This window comes from Ricinus communis, chromosome 5, assembly GCF_019578655.1.
Source record: "Ricinus communis isolate WT05 ecotype wild-type chromosome 5, ASM1957865v1, whole genome shotgun sequence".
Classification (NCBI taxonomy): Eukaryota; Viridiplantae; Streptophyta; class Magnoliopsida; order Malpighiales; family Euphorbiaceae; genus Ricinus; species Ricinus communis.
Genome location: NC_063260.1, coordinates 23260485 through 23287355, shown reverse-complemented (window position 1 = coordinate 23287355; position 26871 = coordinate 23260485). Strand labels below are relative to the sequence as shown.

At 32.9% G+C, this 26871-nt stretch overlaps 3 protein-coding genes and 1 non-coding gene across 5 annotated transcripts; 2 read left to right on the top strand and 2 right to left on the bottom strand.

The window, feature by feature from the left end:
• The first annotated feature begins 5378 nt into the window (after positions 1–5378).
• On the top strand, positions 5379–12754 carry LOC8288046 (probable LRR receptor-like serine/threonine-protein kinase At2g16250). The gene is made up of 4 exons (XM_002509443.4): positions 5379–8244; positions 9248–9376; positions 10430–10452; positions 11798–12754. The coding sequence occupies exons 1-4, from the start codon at positions 6302–6304 to the stop codon at positions 12406–12408; spliced, it is 2706 nt and encodes a 901-aa protein (XP_002509489.2). The 5' UTR covers positions 5379–6301; the 3' UTR covers positions 12409–12754.
• Positions 12755–13208: 454 nt separating this feature from the next.
• TRNAQ-CUG lies at positions 13209–13280 on the bottom strand. The gene has a single exon. It is a non-coding gene; the product is annotated as a tRNA-Gln (tRNA).
• Positions 13281–13335: 55 nt separating this feature from the next.
• On the top strand, positions 13336–16930 carry LOC8271423 (transcription termination factor MTERF2, chloroplastic). 2 transcript variants are annotated; one of them, XM_048374711.1, is made up of 6 exons: positions 13336–14061; positions 14441–14849; positions 15062–15331; positions 15538–15645; positions 15857–16131; positions 16484–16930. In XM_048374711.1, exons 1-6 carry the CDS (start codon positions 13397–13399, stop codon positions 16740–16742), a joined length of 1986 nt encoding a protein of 661 aa, XP_048230668.1. In that variant the 5' UTR covers positions 13336–13396; the 3' UTR covers positions 16743–16930. The 2 variants fall into 2 exon arrangements, with proteins under 2 accessions (XP_048230668.1, XP_002509488.2); XM_002509442.4 differs by having other exon boundaries at positions 13337–14061; positions 15062–15277.
• A 596-nt stretch (positions 16931–17526) lies between these two features.
• Positions 17527–26610, bottom strand: LOC8271422 (phenylalanine--tRNA ligase alpha subunit, cytoplasmic). Its single transcript, XM_002509441.4, has 18 exons — positions 26188–26610; positions 25552–25677; positions 25279–25368; positions 24911–24967; positions 23959–24014; positions 23748–23840; positions 22950–23040; positions 22193–22230; positions 22064–22102; positions 21265–21341; positions 21023–21107; positions 20837–20933; positions 18963–19071; positions 18689–18760; positions 18291–18357; positions 18073–18198; positions 17886–17940; positions 17527–17797 (listed from the first exon to the last, which is right to left on the bottom strand). The coding sequence occupies exons 1-18, from the start codon at positions 26332–26334 to the stop codon at positions 17744–17746; spliced, it is 1479 nt and encodes a 492-aa protein (XP_002509487.1). The 5' UTR covers positions 26335–26610; the 3' UTR covers positions 17527–17743.
• Between the last annotated feature and the right edge of the window lie 261 nt (positions 26611–26871).

Genomic DNA, 26871 nt, shown 5'->3' with positions numbered 1-26871 from the left:
GCCTAATCATGAATCAACATTATAATTTCTTGTCCATTGCAAACATGCAGAAATAATTAGCAGTCAATGTGGGTATTTTGATCATGTTTTGTACTGCTATAACTATAAGTTTATAAACTCATATGCTAAAATAGACGTAATACAATCAATCAATAGTTGAGATCTATATGAAATAAAATTAATTTCTATCTTTTCAGGAAAGATTTATAAGAGAAAATTATACTATTTTTTTTACTATTAAAATGGTTTAGTTAATTTATATTTTCAAAGAATATTTAATTTTATGTAAAATTTAAATTTAATCAGAGAATAAACATAACGAAAAAAAATTATAAAAATTTTTACCTTCCAAACCAATAATACAGATAAAAGTTTTAAATAAAAAAAACTTAATTTAATATTTTAAATTTAAGATGTTAGAGATGATGAATTAATACGAGACAGCCTTTCAAATTAATAATACGGGTGAAATTTTAAAAAAAAATAGAGAACCAGATTTAATATAATATTTAAATATATACTCATTTTTTTATTTTAGGGTTTAAATATTATCAATATGGATGAAAATTTTAGATTTTAATGCTTATTATTATTTTTCTAGTTAGATGATGCTCATTATTATTAAATTAGCTTTATCTTAATAGTAAGTCTGTTTTTTCTGATTAATGAAGTTCATCTTCCTTCAGAAGAAAAAGTAAGTCTTAATTTTGGTACAAATATATTTTGCAAATTCCGATAATGAAATCTAAATTAAAGGAAAAAGAAAAGTAGAAAATGACACGGCAACCAATAGGGAAGTGAAAACGATGGGGGTTGACTGAGTTCATGATTTGGACAGGTAAAGAAAGGCCATCAAGATATTTGTCTCAAACTCTGCCACATCATCTTTCCCTTTGATTTGGTCTAAGTTTTATTTAAGGTCTTGTCCCACAAAACCGTGTTTCTTGCACACTTTTTTTACTTCTTTTTCTTGGAAATAATATTATTTTTCTGTATTTTGGATAAATTCATAGTCTTCTTGTTAAATTCTGTATTGTGTAGTATTTGTATTTGTTTGGATTAAGCATATTATTTCTAAATAAATATTATTTATCTACAACTTAAATTTGATAATTTTAATTCAAATAAATTTAACAACAGCCGAAATGATACAAGGGTATTTAAATATTTATTTTATATTTAAAATGTAATCTCTCAAATTATTTTTTGATGTATTTGTTAAATCTTAAATAGAAGAATTCATTTTGCCATAAAATATTATATGACACTATTATTAATTTTAGTTGTCTAGTTACTATTTATGATGTTGTGAGGTATGTTGACATAATGATGGATCCACGATTCAGACATTAAAGAAATAAATAAATAAGACTTAGAGCACTAAATGTGGTTTGACTCCCCACTATCTTATTTTGTCTGCAGTATGCACAAAGACATTGCAACAACCTCTTTCTCTATCTATCTATTTGCCAATTCCTGCATACCGCATTAACATTTGTTTCTTTTCTTCATATTCTTAATTGACATTTCATAATATTAGTAGCTTGAAGTATATATCATGAATTTAAGTTTCACTTTAATTGCCATTTCTTTTCCACCAACTCATGTTTTAAATCTTTTTTACAACTTAGGTCAAGAATTATATAGACAATCCCCAATCTTTAGTTTTAAATTAGTAATACTTTAAAAGCCTTTAAATGAAAAGTTAAATTAAACCCTAGCCAGAGGCTATAATAAACACACCCAAATATATTAACAACTTTAGTTAATTTGAATTGATTTAGATAATTACTGGGTACGCTCTTCTTTACCAGTTTAATTAAATTTATAAGAGAAAATCATTGCTAATGATTTTACTATTACTATGCATGACTGTGTTTGAGATCATTCTGTTCCTGAAATAACTAATTAAATAGATAAATCATTCCACTGACTATTGGAGCAATATGTCATCTTAAACCTAAACAAAACAACTTAAGTTTTGAATTTTCCTTTTCTTAATGCCATTCACTAATATCGTATCTTACCCCACAAGGGAGTTGACACCAGCGACCCAAAACACGGATTGATATTTGTTTGGCTAAACTTAGAAACCATAACTTGTTTTTATATATTCACTTTCTAATCATTTTGCAATGCTTACAATTGCCAGAGCTTCATACTCATGATTCTTATTATACAATTCAACTCTTTTTGTTGCTTACTTCAAATCCAGAATTTATGCCCGTCTCAATAAGACAGTAGATTTTTAATTTACACATAAATTAAGAAAATTACTTTTTTTATTAGCTGATACTATTTCTTTTTTGACTAAAGTACTCTTATTGAATATTTTAAAGATCAATAATTCATATTAATTTAGTTAACCTCATAACCCATTCATTATTGCTACATAATTTATAACTATTTAGATTCAAACAAAAAAGATATAAAAATTACATTAGAATTTAAAAGTATATTCAATATAAATTATAATCACAAAATAAAAAATGAAAATTTAATTTTAAGTGATAGTATTCTTGTTGATAAATGAAGGGCAAATGATACTTCTTTTGAGGTCGAAGAAGTAATATATCAATGAAAAAAGTAGTAAATATGTGATAAATTAAATAAATTGTACAAATCTAAAACCTAATAATTCTTTTTCTTGTGATAAAATCACATTTTATAATTGATTTCTTAAATATAATAAAATAATATTCAGGACTTTTGTCATTTGCTTGGACGACATTTTTGTGGTTGGTTTTGGACAAAGTTTAGAAAAAAAATGGGCATACTCCGTGCGATCAAGTTGGCCGTATCTGCGTGCTACAAGCTTATCTCTGATTGCTAAACAAGAAAAATCAACATCTTACTGCCTCGCATTTATATTATAAGCTTACCTCGTATCAGTTTATCCACACATAATTAATATATAAAATATCCCCATGTGATGCTATAAATTCTATATAGTATATTATTTATATGTTTCAAAAATTACCATAAATTAGACTTATATTATATTGATCTGAGATGAGTGTGAATCCTCAATTTTTTCTTTCTTCTGTTTTCCTTATAATTTACACTTGTAAAACCCTAATTCGTCAGGGATATATAAGAGGACGAAAAACGTGAACAAGTATGAGCACGGCACAGCGAAGAAAAATGTAAACAGATTGAGAAGGAGTTCCGAATCTTATGCTTGGGTTTCTTCTTTTTGTTATAAGTTTCTTCTCAGTGAAAAGTCGTATTCTCTACTTGCGACGAAGTCTAAAATCTAAAGAGCAACTGATGAGAAAGATAAAAGATGACAAGCCATATTTTCTATACGTACTGCTAATAGGAAAGCAATACAAAATACAGAAGAAGCTTCACTTATAATTATGTTTGTTCTGTCAACTTCAATAGTTAGGTTAAATTTAATGTCTTTCCTGAAATGTTGTTATATGTTCAAGATGAGGATGAAGAAATACATTTAAAAAGGAAAAAAGAAGAAATTTAATACATCTGAAAATTTGAATAGGATACAAAATGACAATAATGTTTGAGAAGTTAGCATTTAAGAATTTCTCCTTGTTATTATTGCTTTCATTATGTCTTATATATATATACACACGACTTTAAATAAAATAAAATAAATATTAATATCAATCTATTTTTACAACATAAAATATTAAGGCCATAACTTTTCTTTAATTGAAAAAAAATTAGTGACCCTATTAATTTATGTCGAAATAATATATTTATATATGTTAATCTTCCGACATAATAAATGTCGAAATTGTAATAATTTATTTCTTAAAAATCTTCAGTGCATGGAAAAAACAAAGAAGATTTTTATTTTGATTATATTGAATTGAATGAATGAGAGAATAAAAATAGGTAGAAAGATGAGATAGCATTTTTAATGGACGGTGTGAAGATATCTTGGGGGTGAAACTGTTCTATAAATTCAAGGCTGCTATTATGGAAGTATGGGTGAACAAAAATCGCAATAAAATTCAAACTGACAAACTAAAGGCTGTCATTTGAAGTTTGAAGGTGAAGAAAGTAGAGTGATGAGGCATCTCTAAGGGTTTTATTTTATTTTATTTTATATATTAATATTTCTTTTAATAAAGAGTTATTTTGTAAAATAAATTTTATATATTATACTTTTAAATATAAAATATAAAATATTTTTTTTTTATTTATAAGAGGTCTAATGAATTGTGCGCTACATAACATAAGGTAGTCATTTCTTTACACTCACCATAAAGACGAAATCTCGTATAGTGCAAAAATGGAGGCTTAAACTTAAACCCTTCACCTCTAAAGAGCAATTGTTTTTACTATTATAGTATTTAAAGAATTAAATTTTTATTTTTACTTTAGTTTCAATAAATATTTTATAATCTAAATCAATCTAAATACAAAAAAAAAAAAAGCTAATAGGATTCAAATATCAAATTCACACCAATTAATTTATTTAATGAGTAACATAACAAATGATATATACACTTATACAAACAAAAAAAACAAATAATATATATGCTATATATACAAATAGAGAACGAAAATACAACCTTAGTGATAAATTAATATTTAAAAAATGGTAAGAGTATACAAATTATATAAACTAATAGATTAAACATATCATTAATCGGTTAATATATCAGTTGTAACTATGATTTTAATGCTACAAGTCTCAATTTAAATTTGCTATTTTCATGTTATATTTAATATTATCGCACTTAAATTGGATCAGTAGATTTGTGAAATGTATATTTTTAAACTGTTATCAAACAAAAAAAAAAAAAAAAAACTGAATATTATTTGAAAAAGATATGCACAAATTGCAAATCGTAATTAATAAATGAGAGAGATCCCTCCCAATCTCTACTTGTATTTCCTGCCAAAGAAGGAAAACCATTAAATTAAGTCTCCTGGTAACCTTTCTCTTATTTTCTTCTTTGCTGTGGAGACATAAATATTAAAAGTGCTTTTTATTTTAAGAAATATAGCTTTTGTAATAGAAATTATATTAAAAATATGTAAATATAAAAAATAAAATATTTTAATTAAACTCAATAAAATTTTTATATTTTTATTTTTATAAACATTAATTGTTTTAGTTTTTCTATTAATACTAAAAAATATAAAATTATAAATATCAATTAAATTAAATATATAAAAATTTATTTATTAAATATAACATACTATTTTATATTTAAAAAATAATAAATATATTAAAATATTATATTATATATTATATTATATAATATATAAAATATATCACCGAAACAAACAAAAAACTCTAAAAGCCCCACCTTTGTTTTTTTAAACTGACCATAAACCCCACTTCTCTGCTTTCTCTCTTTATATATATATATATGCAGGTACATTTATACATAGCAGATCAATTTTTCTCTTACCTAGTTATCTATATATAGAAACATAGCATAAAAGACGTTCTGATTATTCTCCAATAATAAACTTTCTTTTCCCTTCCAGAAAATTAAAAGAATTAACACTTTCTTATCATATATTCGTATCTATATACTAGGCAAGTGACGGGACACAGGAGTAATAGTAGTTTTGAGAGCTTAGCTGGCAAAGAGCGGGATAACCGGAGGTCAAACACCCACTCCCACCACTACCACGACCATCACCACCAGCCACAACATCCCCAGCGGCGGAGGTGGGTTCAGTTTTTTACGAGTCGCCACCACAGCCACCGCGTTTAGGCCCATTTCCTTTCTTGCTTACCTTTTTATATTACCATTACACTTTTTCTTTTTTATGAATTGTCAGCGCTTGAAAACTCGAGAGAAAGAATAGAAAAAAAGGAACCCTTTTTAAGCCCACATTCTTAGTCTCTCTCTCTTTCTTTTTATCGACATTAGAGAGTGTGTATGATAGTCTATAGAGTCTTTTCTTGACCGGTCACTTCTTCTTGTTCTTTTTTTTTTTTCTTGCTCTATTTCTTTCAACTTCTGATCTCCATTATTATTGCCCAACCAATTTATTGTTAGTTAAATATTATTTGCCCATTTTTCTCTTGTCAACTGGAGGAACTAAATTGTATAAAGAGTAGGTAGAGACAGAGAGAAAAGAAGAAAAGTGATACAGATTGGTCACCAACAACAATTTTGAGGAGAAAATATTATATTTAATTTTATTGCCTTTTTAATCCAGGTAAAGATTTGGTCTTGGTCTTTCTTTTAGTTATGTTTCTTTTATTAGAGAAGGTATTCTTTTGGAGTAAAAGAAAAAGAGTCTGCATTTGATTTGATATGAAGAAGAGAAGATTTGATACAGTTATCGAGTTGTTTTAAAAGTCATGGTGGATCAGCGAATCGTAATAGCATTGGCTTTTCTACTATTGCTATTGAAGTTTCAACCTTCATTTCAGCAAGTGGAAACACTTAATTCACCAGTTGAAAGAGCTGCTTTACTTCAACTCAGATCTTCTTTAGGCATAAGAAGCAAAGAATGGCCTCGAAAAACCAATCCTTGCTCCAATTGGACTGGTATTTCTTGCACAAATGGAAGCGTCTCTGGTATTAACATTTCTGGTTTTAGAAGAACAAGGCTTGGTTCTCAAAACCCACAATTTGTTGTTGATGCACTTGTCAATTTAACCCACTTGATTTCTTTTAATGCTTCAAGATTCCAGCTTCCTGGTTCTATTCCTGATTGGTTTGGTCAGAGTCTTGGTTCACTTCAAGCTCTTGATCTTAGCTTTTGTGATATACGCAATGCTATTCCGGCAAGTTTAGGGAATCTGACTAATTTAACCAGCCTTTATTTGTCTGGTAATAGGCTAGTAGGTTCGATTCCTTCAAGTTTGGGTCAGTTAGTATTGCTTTCTATTCTTAATCTTTCGCAGAATTCGCTTACTGTATCAATTCCTGTGTCTTTTGGTTTTCTTGCCAACTTAACAATTCTTGATATTTCTTCTAATTTCTTATCTGGGTCAATTCCTCCTGGCATTGGCATGCTTTTGAAGCTTCAGTATTTGAATCTTTCAAATAATCAGTTATCATCTCCAATACCTGCTCAGCTGGGGGACCTTGTTCAGTTAGTTGACCTTGATCTCAGCTTCAATTCATTGTCTGGGTCAGTGCCTGCAGAGTTGAGAGGGTTGAGGAATTTGAAGAGAATGCTGATTGGAAACAATATGCTTGTCGGTTCCCTGCCAGTCAACTTGTTTTCCGCGTCAATTCAGTTACAGATTGTGGTTATGAAGAACAATGGTTTTACTGGTTCTGTTCCTAATGTTCTGTGGACAATGCCTGGTTTGAGCTTTCTTGATATCTCTGGCAACAATTTCACTGGTCTTCTGCCAAATGTTACCTTTAATGCTAATACCAGTACTGCCGAATTAAATATATCTGGGAATTTGTTGTATGGATTTCTCAATCCTATACTCAGAAGGTTCAGTTTTGTTGATCTGTCTGGTAACTATTTTGAGGGCAAGGTTCTAGATCTTGTGCCTGACAATGCTTCTCTCCTTAGCAATTGTCTTCAAAATGTGTCAAATCAGAGAAGTTTGTCTGAATGTACGTCATTTTATGCTGAAAGGGGTCTGATTTTTGACAATTTTGGACTACCAAATTCCACACAACCTCCTGCTGGAGAATCTGAAGGAAAGAGCAACAGAATGGTAATCATATTAGCAAGTGTTCTGGGAGGTGTTGGGCTTGTTGTCCTTTTGATAATACTTGTACTGCTGTTTGTTTGCCACTGCAAGAGGGGCACTGCAAATCAGAGAGGAACTGGTGTTGGGCCAGTTCCTGCGGGTAGCAGTCCACCACCTCCTGAAGCAGCAATTGACTTGTCAAGTTTAGGAGACACGTTCACATATCAGCAGCTCCTCCAAGCCACTAGTGATTTTAGTGATGAAAACCTCATCAAACATGGCCACTCAGGGGATCTTTATAGGGGTGTTTTAGAAAATGGAATCTCTGTAGTTATAAAAAGAGTACATTTGCAATCCATTAAGAAGGAGTCATATGTAATGGAATTGGACATTTTCAGTAAAGTTTCACATCCTAGATTGGTTCCTTTTTTGGGACACTGTTTAGCAAATGAGAATGAGAAGTTTCTGGTTTACAAATATATGCCAAATAGGGATTTATCAAGTTCCTTATATAGGAAAACCAGCTCAGATGATGATAGTTTACAGTCCTTAGATTGGATTACGCGACTAAAAATTGCAACAGGAGCAGCAGAAGCTCTATCTTGTCTGCATCATGAATGTACACCGCCCATTGTGCACAGGTAAAGACTTGCTTTTCTACTATGCTTTTGTGCCTTTTTTTTTTTAATCATCATCTCTTGTTATCCTCAAGATCACTTTTTTTGTTTTTTTTTTTTGCAAATTCCTACTTATTTCTATGAGTTAGCTGTGATGCAATTGTTACCAACCACCTGTTTGAGGAAAACACGTAAATATTGTAACTATGGTTTTATGATGTGTTCCATCATTGTAAAAGTTAGTAATTCAGCACTCCATTGGAATGCTTTGTTTAAGAATATAATAGTTTGTAAGCAGCTGTAGCTTTTGAGGTAGGTCTCTTATGAGCATATCTCCTTTTAAAATCTAGTCACTGAGTAGTGTGATTTTGTTTTATTAATAACTTAGCATCCAGGATTAAAGATTTGAAGCCCTTGATATTTCAGTTCATGTTTTGCACGCATCATAACTATTCATTTGTTATGAAGCTGAAAATGAAGTTACAAACTAGTGTTACATTGCTTGGTCATGAGCTGTGAGCCTTGTAACAAAAATTCTTGCGCAACTTCCAGTGTGAGTATGGAGTAGAATCCTGTTTCTGGGAGAAATACATTATCATTTCAATATAGTGGCAAAAGAAAATTCTTATCTAGTATTTACATATTGGTCAGGCAAGTTTCTGCACACAATATACTTGGCTGTGTACATTCTTTTGAGCAATGATGAGAATTGAGATATTCAGAAACCAAAGCTAGTACCCTGTCCCTTGGTAATAGATTAGTTGTCAAAGCCAGAAAAAAAAGAAAATGACCAAGTTAGTGTTGGATGTCTGATAAGAAAAAGCTAAAGCCAATGCTTTTGAGATGCTTGCAAAGGGAGTGTTATTCAAAGAACTATTTTATCCGTGTCTTGGGGAGAGGGGCTATCAATTGCACACTATTTTGGCAAACCATTTGTGAAGTGCTTCACTAGCTTACATCATAAAGAAGTTGCAGAAATGCCACTAAAATATTAACTGAACTAGCTTTTTTTGTTTGGCTCATTTAGGGATGTTCAAGCGAGCAGTATACTCCTTGATGATAAATTTGAAGTACGGCTAGGGAGCCTAAGTGAGGTTTGTCCTCAGGAAGGTGACGCTCATCAAAGCAGGATTACCAGGTTGCTGCGGTTGCCACAGTGAGTATTGTTTTTAAATTGGCTTCTATCTGGACATTTTGATCTCTGTTCTAGCCTGAGCCATTGTCCTTTTCAATATAGATTTGAAACAATGGTCTTACTTGGAAATTTATGCTTGCATTGTGCTCTTATACTGGTTAAGTTGTATGCATGCTGGTGTTTTTTTAAATTTTCTGGTCTACTATGGAAATGAGTTCATTTTTGACTTTTCCACCTTTCCGCTGTCAATGGTTTACTTGCCCTATGTCTAATATTTTTGCCACCTATACATATTGTGCAGTGTTTTTACTTTCCAGGATAGAGAGCTTCCTATGGTCTTGGAATTGTTAGCTGACTATTTGAAGAAATCTGTCTTCCTGTCACCATCACTGCCGAGTAGAGAAATTTATTGAACTTTAGATTTCTTTCTTATAGAATATGCAGAAAACTGTGCATAAAAATAGGGAAAAACTTATCTCGATCTGGTCCTCCTCATGGACCAATAGAGTGGGCTGCACATGCAAATGGGGCTCACTGGCCTCACCAATCTCTCTTGGTCCACCATGGACCCAGCCTGAATATTTACTTTTTTCCATTTTCCAGTTCTGTGGTAAAGTCCGAACTAATATAGCTTCTTCTTTCTTTCTTTCTTTCTCTTTTTTTTTTTCCTGTTTGTATACGATCAAGGGAAGATATGCACCATATATGTATTGCGTACAATTAGTTTCTATAAAACTTTTAACTTGAATTTTGTGACTTCCAAATTCCATCCAGTAGGTGAAGTTCCTTAACATAGCCTATCAGGAATCTGATTTTAGAAGGTCAAAAGCTTAGAAGGAAGCTATTTATTGCCATTGTAAATGTTAGTACTGAAAAGTTTGTGCAAAACTAGATATGATTTTGATGGTTTGAAATTCATAATGATAAATAAGAGTAAATTTTTACTGACTTCTTTTCTCCCTTAGTTGTGTTGTATACTACCAAGTAATCTTTACCTATTATATCAATACTCTATAATGCTAATATTTTGCTTAATGAAGGTTTTCATTATAGTTCTTTCTGAATCATGTGCAGGTCATCAGAACAGAGTACTTCTGGTATGTATATATGTGTGTGTGCGTATTTTTGTGTTTCAAGTATCACTTTCTTTTGTTTAATGTCAATTTTTGTAACTTGGTCTCTAAATATTTATCACCTACAATAAATAACCATTTGCTGCTTTGATGGTTCACCACACTTGCTATTCTCAACCCTTGAGTAGATTCTTAATAGATATATATATGGAAGATGGTAAGTACTCAGATTCAAAATCTTAAGAAATGGAAAGAGTATAGGAGAAAGATTCTATCTCTTAATAGCTCAGTGTGTTAATAGCACAATTTTAGAGAAGGGAGGGCCAAAGAATACGACAGGGAAAGATAGCTTAGTTAGGAAGGCAATCCTTTGTGTTCTAAGGCGCCCATAAGCATCAAAGCCTATAGCGCAATAGGTTGCTTTTACAATGTACAGGATTGACTTCCTGGTCAAGTCATTCTCCTTTATACACACACACACACACACACACACACACAATAAGCTGCAGACTTTGATAAGCAAAAAACGCCATTACCTTTTTATAGTTCCACCAGCCAAACTGGGTAACCATGTACAAAAATATTTTTCTGTCAAATGGGTTTCTGTTATCATGGCAAGGTAGTAGTTAGAGGTATGAAAAATCATTTTGATCTTGTTTTATTATAAAGGCTAAGATATCATTCTATGTTATCCTGCAATAGTTTGTATAAAGTTACTGTTCATGGACCGTGGCTCTTCAGTGGTTTCTACATTTGAGACTAGAAAAATAATGGTGATATTAGTAGCTTTATAGCACAGCTTGTATTACTGTCTTTTGGATCAACTAAGCTTGATTACCATTGAATGTCTTGGAGTCCCAATCAATGCCAATAAAGTGTCCTAACAAGGGATCTTGGAACTTCATTTTTTTGATGCTCACAATCTGTAAGATAGTTTGGGCATCTATGTTATGCTTTTGAATGCAGCAACTCTTGCAAAGAGAATTTGGGAGTGGTTATATAGAATACTTGTATTTCCAAGTGAGAGTTATTCAACTCTGTTGTTTGTAGAATCTATCTTGGAAGTAGTTATCCTTCTATTGTTAATCGTCCTACATTGAGAATTGTTTCTTAAAGAAGTGGGGACTGTTAAACAGACTGGGAAATAATCTTCCAGCCTTTCTTGTGGTTTAATAAGTTTTGAGGCCTGTGTTTGCCTTCGTTTGGGATAGGATCAGGCATGTAAGATTGCCATTTGATACAATTGTCTATTCTCTTCCACATTTGCTTGCCCAAGATGACACTTTATTTTGTACAAGTTAAATATGGGCCTCTAATCCCAGTGCAGTGATGCAGTTTCTGAATTTCTTTTCTGTTTGTTCATGATTAGGTTCTTTGACAGCAATGTGCGCCTACGACGTTTACTGTTTTGGGAAAGTATTACTTGAGCTGGTAACAGGAAAACTGGGTACGAGTGCATCTAGTGAAGCCCAATTAAAAGAATGGTTAGAACAGGCGCTACCATACATCAGCATTTATGACAAGGAACTTGTGACAAAAATTGTGGATCCATCTTTGATTGTTGATGAAGATCTGTTGGAGGAAGTGTGGGCAATGGCCATTGTTGCCAGGTCTTGCCTCAATCCCAAGCCTTCAAGGCGACCCCTTATGAGATACATCCTCAAGGCATTGGAAAATCCATTGAAGGTAGTAAGGGAAGAAAGCTCCAGCTCTGCAAGGCTTAGAACAACATCTTCTAGAGGATCTTGGAATGCTGCTATATTTGGTAGTTGGCGTAGCTCATCTGATGTAGCAGTCATCCCAGCAGGCTCCAATACCAGGCCAGAAGGATCTAGTAGTCTTAAACATTCAGGAACCTCAAATTCTGGGGGAAGTGGCCAAAATGGCGGTGAACATTCATCCTCGCACAGACGGTATTCTAGGGAGATTTTCCCTGAACCATCTGAAGGGCAAGATATAGAGAGACAAGGTCAGGATTAGCAGAAAAAAGTTGATTGTTCTTGATTCTTTTGTTAATAATACAGCAGGATTCCCATTTGATTACCTGTTTGTTAGTACCCCTGTGCGCTGCCCCTGTGCTAAGTTGGTTGAGCTTTGGAGCCATTTCTTGTATATCATTGAGGTGTTTGAAAGGTGCATATCTACTCTTGACAAGTTTTATCTTTAAGCTTCTTTTTTTTCAATAGACCTTCATCCTTTGGCAGCAGTGTAAATTTGTGGATAGATTGGATTGGAAAGATTTTGTAAGAAAATGGGGTGCTACCAGCAGTAATGGTTATTATTCGTTTGACAGCTTGTTGAAACAAGCTACAATTTTTATCTGCAACTGGTCTTTGCTTGTGGTCTTTTTTCTTTTCTTCTTATCTTTTGCTATGTAAAGTGTAATAGACAAGGACTTTATCTTTCAGGTTAGATTCCCATTTTCAGGAAAACGCAAATAAAAGGAAAAAAAAAAAGAGAAGACGACAAAACCAGACACGGTATTTTACTTGATTGAGCTGACTAGTTTTGTGAGCTACAATATCACAATGCTCAAGTCTTATTTGTTTATATTCGAAGCTTATCTATTGGCTTAAAAAACTTTTCGGCAACTTGAATATTAATAATTAATTATCAATTACAAGAACAAGACTGAACTTGTTCATTAACTTTAATCAGCTAATCAAGTTCAACTGTGTTTGTAGTTGTTCATTAAAATAAATAAAATCAAATGGTTCTAACTTCCTCATACTAAATTTGCCACCTCGATTGCAAGATAGGGAAAAAATATTAAAAGGAAAAGGTCCCACCGAGATTTGAACTCGGGTTACTGGATTCAGAGTCCAATGTCCTGACCACTAGACCATGGGACCCTTGATGCATGATTATAACCTATTATCTTATCTAGACTATATTTTGGCAGTAAATATCTATTTTCTCAACGGGCGCCACTCCATAGTCCAGTCTATCCTTTACGCTCTGATCAGTAATGCTGTCCTGTCCACAGCAGCACCTCTCCCTCCATTTCCACCACCGCAAGAACCATCATTCTACCACCATTACCTTCCACATCTCTTCCTGCTCCACAACTAGTGGCTCCATTCCCTCTAATGAGCCAATCCTCCGGACCCACAACTCAAAGTCCTCAACTTTCCTTGTCCACCACTTAAAACAGCAACAAAGCCAACTCCAAAATGGAGTGTTTTATCCACAAGAAGGAAAAAATCAAGATGCAATTTCACAAGAAGAAAAGGTAAAGCTGTTAGAATTAACCCTTGTTACCAAGAAACGTATCCCTCGATTCCCAGGTTCAATCTTTCCTCAATTCCCTCGGCAAAACAACTCCCCTCTGGATACCCTTTTCGACAAAGATAATGATAATGAAGAAGATAAAGAAGAAGAAGAAGAACTAATAATAAAGGCAATTGAGATAAGGAGAAAAGTAACTGCTGAGATTTTTAAAGATGTTTTGAGGAGGAAAGGGAAGTTTGGAATTACTTATTCTACTAATTTGGTCAATAGATTAAATGATTTTATTGATTTTATTATGATTCAAGCTGCTGCTTTGAAGAAGTTGCCTGAGTTTGAGTCTTTGAGTTTCAATGCTAGAGCTAGGACTATTATCGAAGAGTTGGATGTTGTGCCACTTATCAGGTACTTTATTTCCTTTTCTTTTTCCTTTTTCCTTTTTTTTTTTTTTTTTTTTTGTTTAGTGCGTGCGTGAGTCTTAATGATCTTAATATATGGTTTTTGTTATAAAGTTCTTTCTTGAAACTGTGTATTTTTGCTGTGCTAATGAAACCCATATCTACAATGGTTGTGATGATTTAATGGAGCACATGTTTTTCTTTTAACTTTTCTTATGGATTTTGGTTGGCACTAATCCTTTTCTCCAATTCATTATGATTGACAACTTCTATTCTGAAAACTTTCTGGTATTTGGTCCTATTTGAGATTGCAGCATTTTGTCACTACTGTATGTAGAAGTAAAAGGGAGATTACAATATTTGATTATGATTGTTAAATTATGTAGGTGGCTTAAACACAATGGGCTATCATATCCTAAGATTGCCAAGGTCATATGTGCAACAAGAGGAAATCTAGGGTCCATCAGACGCCTGGCCGACTGGTTGAAATCAATTCATGTGAGGGGGGAATTTCTTGGGGTTGTTCTTACGAAAGCAGGATATAATATTTTAGAAAGAAGTGACGAAGAACTAAGTGAAATTGTTGAGTATCTAGAGAGCAATGGAGTGAGGAGGGATTGGATGGGATACGTGATGAGTCGTTGTCCTCAACTACTGTCATACAGCCTGGAACAAGTCAAAACTCGAGTTAGGTTCTATTTGGATATGGGTATGAATGAGAAGGATTTGGGCACTATGGTTTTTGATTGTCCTAGGGTACTTGGCTACTTTACTCTGAAAGAAATGAACCAAAAGGTAACAGACTTGATCTGCATTCTTCATTTGCTTCTTAGAAGACTGGAAGCTGTGTGCCCATTAGACTTATTGAACTTTGCTAAATACCCATAAGAAAGAAAAATTGCCAATTTTTTAAGAACCAAGCCATGCTTCAGTGATTCATTTTCAAAATATTCTTCTACCAATTTCTATTGTCATCCATATGATATGTAGCTCTCTTCTTCATCCAGGTTAATTATCTTAAGGAGTTTGGCCTCAATAATGAAGACGTTGGAAGGCTATTAGCATTTAAGCCAGAATTGATGTGTTGTAGCATTGAGGAAAGATGGAAGCCTCTTGTTAAGTATTTATACTACCTCGGGATTTCCCGAGATGGTATGAGGAGAATTCTCACCATTAAACCAATGATTTTTTGTGTTGACTTGGAACAAACTATAGTACCAAAGGTATGCAACTGCTGGTTGTTCGACGCTGGTGCTTCAGCATTGTTATCGCCACATGTAACTTGTTTGAATTCTGTCTTTGAGGACAATCTCTTTGTTGGCTTCTTTTGTGCTCTCTAGTATATCATTCTGATAGTAGTTTTTGAAGCGCATGAACCATGTATTTTCTTGAGAACTAAATCAGGGTATTTAATGAATTATGCTATCACATATCGTGTTGCCTCTTACGAAAGTTGATCAAATTTTATTCTTTTCTCTTGAAGGTGCGGTTTTTTAAAGACATAGGTGTTAGAGAGGATGCTGTTGGCAACATGCTTGTAAAATTTCCTCCATTATTAACATACAGCCTCTATAAGAAAATCCGGCCAGTGGTTTGTTCCTTTCCTCAGTCGATTTCTGTTTCTATTTCCTTCCATATCCTGCATAAAAGTTGTAGCATTATAGTGGTATATTTCCTCCCCATAATGTTTACACAGTTGCACATGTATGCTTGGACCTTTATGTGTGTATATCTTTCAATAAGACCAGCAATATGAAAAATTACTAAAGAATGCATTTTGTTAAATCTGGAGTATCATGCAGGTCATATTCTTGATGACAAAAGCTGGGGTCAGTGAGAGAGATATTGGGAAGGTGATAGCTTTGGGACCAGAGCTTTTGGGATGCAGCATAGCCCACAAGCTTGATTTGAGTGTCAAATATTATCTCTCGCTGGGCATAGGTCGTCGTCAGTTGGGTGAGATGATTGCTGATTTTCCTATGCTACTCCGTTACAGTATAGATCTCCTACGTCCAAAGTATCGTTACTTGAGGCGAACTATGGTCAGGCCTTTGCAGGATCTCATCGAGTTTCCGAGGTAAACAGCCTTACAGGGAACTAGATCCGATGTTGTGCGTCTTTAGTTAGTAGGAGTGGAACATCAAACCCAATACTCATTTAGAATCTTCTGTTTTCAAGATTATCATCCAAGACTATTATTTTAAATGATAAATGTGAGGATAATATACTGGTTAAGCAAAGTAACTACTGCAGTGTGCTTCACTATAACAAATTGCATGGATTTTATAGCACATATGTTTGCTAAATTACAGTTGTCCATTTTCTTTTTGTTCTGTGTTTCGTTTTCTTTTCTATTTATTTTTTAATAGTTTTCTTTTCTTTTCTTCTTTGGTACCTTTGGCAGTAACAGCTAGTGAAATTATTTTCAGGTTCTTCAGCTACTCCCTTGATGGACGGATAATTCCAAGGCACAAAATTCTAGTAGAAAATCAAGTCAATTTTAAACTACGGTACATGTTGGGTAGCAGTGATGTAGAATTTCAAAACATGGTTGAGGCTGCAGTTGAAAGGCGCCGAAGATTTGAATCTGGCATCATGAATGTTAATCTATCGAATTCTCGAGTTGATGCTCAAACCAATCTTCAAATAGCTGACGACCCTGCAGAAGAGGAAAAAGTTGCTCAATGATAATGATACCTTAAAACAGGTGACAATGTTAAGCAGAATTCAGAAAGGTGTTGCAGCTCAGGAAACTCGCTGCTTCCTGTTTATATGTACAATTCATTCAATGTACATATCTTTATTCTTGCTCAAAAAAGAGAGAAAATCTTGAATATGAAAAGTTAAAGATTCATATATTAATCAAGTTTATCTGACATGGTAGGGAATAAGAAAATGAAACCAGCTGTCAGTGGTTTAATGCAACTAACTGTATCTTTAGCTATGGCTTTGATCAATACTTTGCAAGAGATACAGGAAGCTGTCCATTACCCTATAAAAGCTAAATTCTTATAGATTGACTTGAGCGCCCGACTCTGGCTACCGCGAGAAACATTTACTGTTATTTTCATAAAAGCACTACATAGATCACGCGAAAATTTAAATTTGTCTCCTTTTACCCTCTTGTAAATAGGAGCATTTGTGCAGAGTAATTAGAATCGAGCCTGTTACATATATAATTAGAATTTAAAAGAAAAATCCTCTCTTCCTATTACATATTAATTAATTTTAGATGAAAGTCTCCTGATATTCGCATCAATCGTCAATTCCGGAAGCCTGAAATAGCAGTTTACACAATTTTGATTTTTCCTTTTTTTTTTTTTTTATACCCATGATTATGCTCAGCATAATAATGCACAATCTCCTTTCCAAATATAGGTTATACCTAATGAAACTGAAACTACAACCAGTTTGAAAGTGCCACTTAATACAGGACTATCAACACATCCATAAATATCTTTCTCACCAAGTATAGAGAGCAGAGAACACTTGAGAACTGCATTAGAGTTAGAATACATTGTTGTGTAGTGCAATACAATGCCATCGACATTATGGTGATGTCAAAAGAATACTGAGCCAGGTACATGTCTGATTACATCCCAATTTCCCCTTGAGTAAACTGATTCAGCTTTTTCTCAGATTAAAATAGATGATTTAAGGGGGCAAAAAGAAAAGAAGCAATCCACACTCTACCGAATCCCGATGAGGCACAGAGGGTTTTTCTTCATTAGACTAAGATCCACCTGTAATTCAAAGGATGCTTATGAGTCAATAAACAATGAAGATTGCAGGATTTTCCAACTTGAAAAGTTATGGTGGGTGAGATAGTACCTTGTGTCCAAACAGATCTCGGATATTATCAATTCCATATAATATCATCGTTGGTCTGATTCCAAAAAAGAAAATGAATTGGATTAAGCGACGTGAGTAGTAATATTCTTTTTTGAATCCTTACTTTAGTTTTGGGTGAATTTGGAATCACAATTCATTTTCTTAATGAAAAGATCAAGCTCCTTACCTCTCCAGTGAAAGGCCCCAAGCAATAACGCTAACATCTTCTGGGAATCCCATCGGTTGCAACATTTCAGGCCTGAACATGCCAGAATTTCCAATCTCCACCCATTTCCCGAAGCCTTCATGATAGCTGATGTATAGAATACGAATCCATTTATATCTTTTCTTAGAACATTTTATGTTTTTCCAGCATATATCTAACAGAAGCCAATGACTTGTTACCTAAAAATCTCCATGCTAGGTTCCGTGTACGGATTGTAAGCAGGCTTAAAGCGCAGCTTTGACATGCCTGAAAGCAAAAACTGGACTTAGAAGTTCAACATTTTTTATTATAGTATCAAATCTCATCCAGTATCATGGTGTCTCATCACTCATTAGCCACCATGTCAAACACAAAAATGCATGTTTAATGCCAAATGAAGAATTTCAATTCATTGTGTACAGGTTACCACTAGGTAATTCTATTAGCAACAATAGATAAAACATTGACAACCAATATAAATTTCTTGCACTAATATATGAAAATAGATTTTCATTTCCTAGGAGAAGATAAAAGAAAGAAAAAGAAAAGCCAGTGAAGGATTAAAAGCCAAACTTTCATTAGTGGAACATTTTATTACCCAGTCGTGAAAAGAAGTCTTCCAGGATCCCAATCAAGTGACTCAAAGTAAGCCCTCGATCGCACACCAAGCCTGGAAACCAATTGCAAAAGTTAAGATTGTCTATCGTTCAGCATGACTAAACTGGACCAGCCCCATCTTAACTATCAAAAGTTAATCAGGTTTAGGATGGGCTAGGTCCAAAATTGAATAAAAGAGGAATGATGCAAAGTCAAAATAAGTGACTAAAGTATAACTTCAAACCTAACCCCATTTTATATTTCCTCAAGTGTACCTTCTATCTGATGGAACTCCGCTAGATGAGTACGATCTACTGCTTCATTTCTGAAAACACGATCAATCGAGAAGTATCTTTTTGGGGTAAAAGTTTGCTCTTTTGCATGCTATCAAGAATAAAGAAAATAACAATAAATAAGAACTCCAGTATACTTAAAACTAGGAGGTACAAAATTGCAAAGCTTGAAAATTACATTAACACTGAACGGTAGGGCTGAGCATATGGATCTCAGTGATTCCCGCCTGAACCGAATAACTATACCGAAAAGTACCAGAACCGAAATAATTGAAAGTTTTTATAACCGTACTGAATTGATCCGAAAATATTTTACTATTACAGTATGGTACTGGTTTTTTAGTAATAACCGTACCAGAACCGAGCCATTTTGTACTGATCCGAACCAAACCGTACAACCGAATTTTTTTACATATATTTATTAATAATTATATATATATATATATATATATATATATATATTATATAAATAATACCTATAAAATATTAATTATATTTCAATATACTTTATATTCTATAGAAAACATATATATAAATATATACATAAAAAAAATATTTGTTGTATAATGTATACTATATTACTAATTTACTATATACTTAAACTCTAATTTATTTTTAACTAATACCATCTACTACAAAAGCCAGTTGCATGTCTCAAATCTCAATTCATAGGCTTATTCTCTCACTTAAGCTCTCGATTAACAAATACTAAGTTAGCCGCATATCTAGCACTTAAAATTGGAATTATATTTTAGTGCTATAAAAGGTTTGTAATTTTTTATTTTAATGCTATTTGCAAAATATTATTATGCCAGCAATAACATTTATTTTAATAGTTTATATTTGAACATTAAATTATTATATTTGCAAATGGACTAAATTGCAAAGCAAGTTGTTCAAGAATGTGATTGCAATTCTATCTAATTCCAATTCTCATATTAGTTTCATTCGGATGTCAATTGTATTTTTATAATGTATTTGATTAAAGGTAAGATTTAAAGTTGTGTTTTCTCTAAATATTACACTCGAAAATAGTACCGAACCGAATTGTATTGAACTGAAAAAGATTGGTTCAATTCGGTATGGTGCAATTCATATTTGGTATGGTACTGATACTTTAAATTTTAAAAGAATCGAGATTTAGTACGGTACTGGTGATTTATAAATAATCGAATTGGACCGATCCGTGCTCAGCCCTACTGAATAGAAAACAAAGAAGACTTATTGAATGATAAAGACATGTTTACATTAACTCAAAAATGAGAATACAAGCTTACATATATTATATTCTCAACTTTTAATTGTGCGAAGTTAATTCTTGTGAAGAAAGAATACGTAAAATAAGCATGACAACAGAACCAAAGCTCTTAACTCATTTTGGGCCAATTTGGCATTGTTGTGGTACACCTGCTTCGGGAAATTTTAACTTCTAAAATTTAATTTTAGCTATTTTATTATTTCTATTTCTTTTCAACTTGATTTTGGAGAAACATGATTTGCTCAACTTCACCCAAAAGTCAGATTCTAAAACCAGCTATAGAAAATAAAAATAGGAAAACAAAATCAAAAACCAAAAGCAGGTGCAAAAAGCAATGCCAAACTAGCCCTTTGTGCTCTTAAAAGCATAATGTACTCAATCAATAAAACGAGTGTCATGTCCCTTCCAGAGGCACAATTGCAATATAGTAGTGTCGCAAGGGGAAAAGTGATAATACATCCAAAAAGAAAAAGGAAAAAAGAGAATCAATCATTGCACAATCTAGAATATATTTACCAAAATTTTCGGATTCCTAGACAACCATCAAGATAGAAGGAAAAGGAAAAAAATGAACAGGCGACCAGAATGGAAATTATACCTGCGCTAGTGCATAAAGCATCCGAGAGGAAATTGCTGTTGTGTGAGTTCGCAAAAGATTTTTGTTTGCTTCATCTCTTTTCCAATCATACCCATATCTGCCAGCACAGGATATGAATACTGATTCTGAAAATTAAACATCTTATATTACATATTATAATAAAGAAAATAAGAATTTGCATCATACCCTCTTGACCCATATCCTCCGGACTCATGAACCTGCTTCACTCGCTCAACATAATCTTCTGGCAGTTGCTTTGTAGTTGAAGGAACTACATACACAAACCCACTTAATGATTAGATTGAGACTAGAAATAGCAAAAGTAACCCCCCCCCCCCCCACCCAAAAAAAAAAAAAAAAAAAAAAAAAAAAAAAGAGAATAAGCACACAAAACCAGAATAGAAAACAAGCCATCAAATCGAACAAACCTTGTAAAAAAAATGTATCATGTGAATCACGGGCAGGATGCTGCTGTGGCTGGAATAGTGCATCAAAATTCCAGAAGCTTGAAATAGAATGAGAATCAATAATGAAAATATTAGACAATGACAAACCCATAACTGATAATACTTTTTCCATAAGCACAAAAAATAAATAAATAAATAAATAAAGTTTAAAAAAAAAAAATCAAGCTTAAGCAGCTTTACTTAATCTTTCTAGGAGAGAATCAAGGAAAAAAGAGACATCATTTAGCAATATATATGTTTAAGCATGGATGAACAGGATAAGAAGCGTTTGTTACTATTTTTGTTTTATGTTTATTTTTTCAAATAAAACAAATGTATTGTTAAATTTTTTTTTTTGTTTTTTTCTCTAAAGAATTTCTACGTACAATTTTTAAAATATAAAAAAATCAATAAACCACTAAATATTGTTTTTATAATTTTTATTTCCTAATCTCTTCACATCCTATCATATTCTCTTTTGTTTACAGATCTTTTCCACTACTATTTTTTCTCCACAATGTTCTCCCCATATTTTATTGCTTGCTTTATTAATTTTGTTCTCGTCACATTCTCATGTGAAATTGAAAAAGAAAAACTATTTTGAGAAAACAACAAATAGAAAACGTTAAACAGTTCTTAGTTTTTCATAAATAAGAAATAAAAAATTATACCAAGCTAACCCTTAAAATTTATATCTAAACCTATCAACAGAGGCTCCAATTGACCATTAAGAAAATGCAGATAATTAACGAGACTGGAAAAGGATGCCAAAATCAGCTACCTGCTTTCAACATATCTATTTGTAGGCATTTCCTCAAAGCTGCATCCAGGGAAAAAAAATGCAAAATATCAAACTCTAAAACTTGAAAAGAGGACTAGAAGTTAAAAAGAAACACAGAACAGCTCTTACTTTAGTTGACGAAATATGTCCTTCAGTCGGTCTTTTACCTTTAAAAGAAAAAGGACATCAGTTTTGTTACTTAAGCATTTACTCTGTGCACTTAAGAAAGCAAGAAAAATGATATAACAAAGCATTTTCAAAAACTGTGGGGCATCACTTGGCTCCAAACCAAACATAAGACATCAGTACCTTGCCAACTGAACCATCCTTAAATTTTCACTCTTATGTGTTTCTAAATCTGATAATCAATACAAGATAATTTGCAAATGCAAAAACATGAGTAAAAAGCTCCTCTGATTATTTTTAATTACCGTTTGATGATCCACTATTTCCTTCAACCAATATCAAACCGGTTTCCTTTTCTATCAACAAAGCTTATAACAGATGCTGTCGTTTAGATCAAACCAGAAACCTTATCTAAACATAGTATGGAGCAGGAACAAGAACAGCCAGCTATCTTAACACTCAGGATTGGATAAGGGCAAATATTTAATGCTTCGATCCATAAAGATCCAATTAAGCTGAAAGTCAAATTAAGTTAAGGTTAACATCTTAACATGACGTAAATTGTTAATCCCCTTGCGTGCCATCAATCAATCTACTAGAAGATTAAAAGCCATGTTGATATTCATTTGAAACACATGCTAGATGAACAGAAGATGTTTCCTCACTTAATTGTATATTGATAAACTGCTTAAGATTCACATCATTAAAAATAAATAAATAAATAGTATTTTTAATAAAAGAAAAAAGGTCATATTCTTGCCTTGTTGAGTGGATGAAGATGGCCACATTCAGCTGGTGGACCCTTAGCATTGAAGTTATACTCCTTAAACTCTAGTTCCTTCCAATCGCCCCTAGAACATCAGATAAAAATTTGTCAAAAGAAAACGAATCCAATGGATCAAACCAGATTCCAATAATACGCAAAACTAGATGAATGGACAACACTTTTTTAGGGCTATCCCTAGTTTGTAATTGTTGCTATGCAAAAACATCTCCAAAGATATCCATGAGTCACGGGAAGCCGAGAGAGAGAGAGAGAGAGAGAAGCCAGAGAATTTCATGAATATGCATTCGCATAAAATGGAAGTAGCACTACAATTTATAGGCATAATCACATAAAAATACTTATCAAAAAAATGTAGCATATATATCAAGAGCATGGACAAACAGAAAGCTAAGTGAAAACAAAAAAAGCTATCCTTATCTCAGTAGGTATCCCCCATCCAAGCCAGTTCAACTCCTCATTTGGGACAGAAAACATTGCAATTATTCCTGTTATCTTACTATCATTTTGTAATGATACACGTATATATGAGTATTCTGTTTTTTCTTTAACAACTATTGAGTATTCCATTTCAGTATATGCAAGAGTCTCGATTCCATAATAAATTGTGAGCTGATTTATAATTACTTTTTGTTGTTCCCAACTAAGGGTCGTAAAACCCAAACAATCAGTAGCATGATTTAGCCTACAAAGCATGCAACTGGCAGATAACAGCTTGGAATCTTGAATGAATACTTAATGCATGTATGCAGATAAATGCAGATTTAAGTATACCTCTGTAGATTCTCTCGAGTCAAATCAGTCGCTGGTTTCTTTCTCTTTGGTGCATAATTAGGACCTTTTCTCACCGAGTAGCCTTTCCATGTCCTACAGCACAAGCATGATTAGTAAGAATAGCAGCAGAAACTGACAAAAAGGCTTAAAATCCACAGTATGGCCGCCAAAGAAACTCAAATACAGAAGCAAAATGAAGTAAGATCATTACTGTAGAACTATAAGCTTTCTTGCTTTCAGAGAGTTGATACCATCTTTGTCAATTTCCTGGATAATGGAGGTCAAAAAGAACAAATAGAAAATTCAATTACAGAACATGATAAAACTATGAATGCATTCTGGATTAAGCATACAACTAAAGTAATTTGCTTCTGAAATTAAAAATTAAACTGGCAATGAATAATTCTTATAAAGATGGAATACGGTGGGTGTTCGAGAAAATTGGCCATCTACAACAACTTTTGATAAAAGGAGCCGATACTAATGATAAGCTGCTTCATTACAGACAATGAGAGGAAGAAATTTCCCAAATCCCAAGTGTATTCTATACTCTACAAGACTTAAAAAATGAAAGTGAAAGCCCTACTTCAGCCATTATCTAAGATGTTAAAACGCTTAATTGCCTTTATAAAATTATAATCTTACTCAGTCCTCTCTAGTCTTTGATTATAATACAATTAAAGAAAAAGCACAGGTAAAAACATCTTTATGCACAAATTATTATACAGTTCTATCACATTGGCATTGTCCTTATGCAAGATATAACCAAACATAATGAGACTATATCATGCTAACATGAAAGGAATTACCAATCAGTACATCTAACTTAAGCTAATTTAATGTGGCAGCAGCAGGTATTGTTCTGAAAACTTTGCTAACATGCCATATACTTGAAATAATAGTCTACATCTTTAACATATTTAAGTTTCTCAAAATTGGGTCCGCATATTTCTCTAAACAAGCACCATCCACTCTATGCTACTACACTACATCTATAGGGAAAACACAACACAAGAACCACCTATTTTTCGCACTGATCTATTCTGAATTAAGTATGACTAAGAAATTCAACAAAAATTCAGAACTGAAATGAAGATCACTAAATGATTGAAGCACCAGTGTGAAACTGATGACCGTAAAAAGCTTTAGAAACAATCATATACCTTCCCATCTCGAATCTGCAAAAGCAGGTGCTTTACTTTGTCTTCGACATTTTGAACCTACGGCAAAGCAGAACATAATTAAGAAACCATGAATACTCCACAAATCCACATTTAAATGTGCATTGAATGTGTGAGACATGCCAAATGATTATTTAGATAGAGTAATAGTTAACGAGCAGCCATAAGTTGAGTAACTAATCATGTAAAGAAAAAAAGAAAAGAATTACATCCATATAAGAGAAGGTATATTATGCATTTAAGACCAATTCATGCAGCATAGAACTTATTAAACACATAGCAAGATATTTCTAAATTGAAAAGGAAAAGGCACAAATATGGGATTCAGCAAAAGACCTCAAAAATGCTACCTTCCTCGATATTTGCTTTCCCATTTCCACCCATTTATTTTTTCCAGCCTGTGAGCACCCTATTTTGAAAACTGCAGGGTCAAGCTTTTTCTGCATCAGTTAACAGTTCAAACAATAAATCAGTTGATTAGAAATATGACATGAACACATAGTCCAGGGAGAAGGGCAATAAAATAAAATAAAAAGTATAACCAATAGAGGTAAAAAAGGTGTTCCTTAAAACCTATGCAGTATACATAAACCATATCACTTGTTTTAAAAGGGAAAAATAACCTGCAACTCATCCTTTGAGATGCTACCCTCAGGTGGCACAGCCAAGAACAGCTGAACTTCAGGTGATCCTTCGTCAGCATACTTTCTACCTTCGTCAGTAAGCACCCATGTCTCTCTCTTGATATCCTGCGCAGTTTAAAGAAAACACTAAGTAAATAAAACTATTCAATTACTTCAAAATGCACTGCCCAAATTTCATCGGACCGATATAGAAATTAAAAAAAACACCCTGTTTTTTAATAAATCATATGAAAGTTATTGCAAAACCGTGTCAATTATAGCATGATTTAATTCTTCCAAAATGCAAATTTTTCAGTTGAAAGAACTGAATTCTAGTAATAGTTGTCTTTCCAAACATAATTGAGAATTGGGTAAATAAAATTCAAATTTGTATTCTTTTAGAATGCTCAATTTAACCCTATCTTCTTCCCAATTCCGGTTATACACTCCAACTTTTAATACTTCCGCCCAGCAGGGCTAATAACACACAGTAATTCAATAAATTAAATTCACTTCCTAAAATTTAGCCTAATTAACTATAATGAAACGGTGAAAAACCAGAAATGTTAAAATTTAGATGCATATAAACATAAATACACGTAGATAATGACTTTAAAAAAAATAGAAATAAAGTACCTGGACGTCGACGAAGCGAAAACCGAAAAGGCTTTTGAGGACATTGACAATCTCAGTGTGGTCTAACCCTTTTTCAGCTGCGAATTGGCCTGAATCTGAGATTTCTTCGTTGTTTTCTAAATACCCCAATATCGCCTCCTCCGCCATTATTTCTGTTGCCTGCTCTGTCTCTTAGGAAGGCAATTTTATCAGTTCTCAACGTAGCCACCACCACAGCGTTACAGTGTATACACTGGAGGATGATGACAATGTACAAAAGGTCGACTGCTAGGGCAAAGTAAGGGATGGTTGGGCTCTAGTTTTGGGCTTTTCTCTATTTACCATAATTTCGTGTTCACAGAAGTTGGTTAACAAAAAATCAGAAAAAACAATTATACTGATTAATTTTGAATTTTTTTAATTATAAATGAGGAAACGGAGGCTTGATATCGTGAGGTGCCTCTCCTTATTTTGGATGGTTGAGTAAGGTGCCTCTCCTTATTAACTCGGGGCAATCCAAGATAACTTCATGAGAACTACTAACTAGGTCGATTGCTAAAGTGATTATTTTAGAATTTTATTCCTAGTAAATACTATTTTTATAATATAACTTATTAGAATTATAATTTTTTATATCATTAATGATAAAAAATTATAATTTTAACCTATGTTTGATTCATAGAATATTATATATTGTGTCACAAC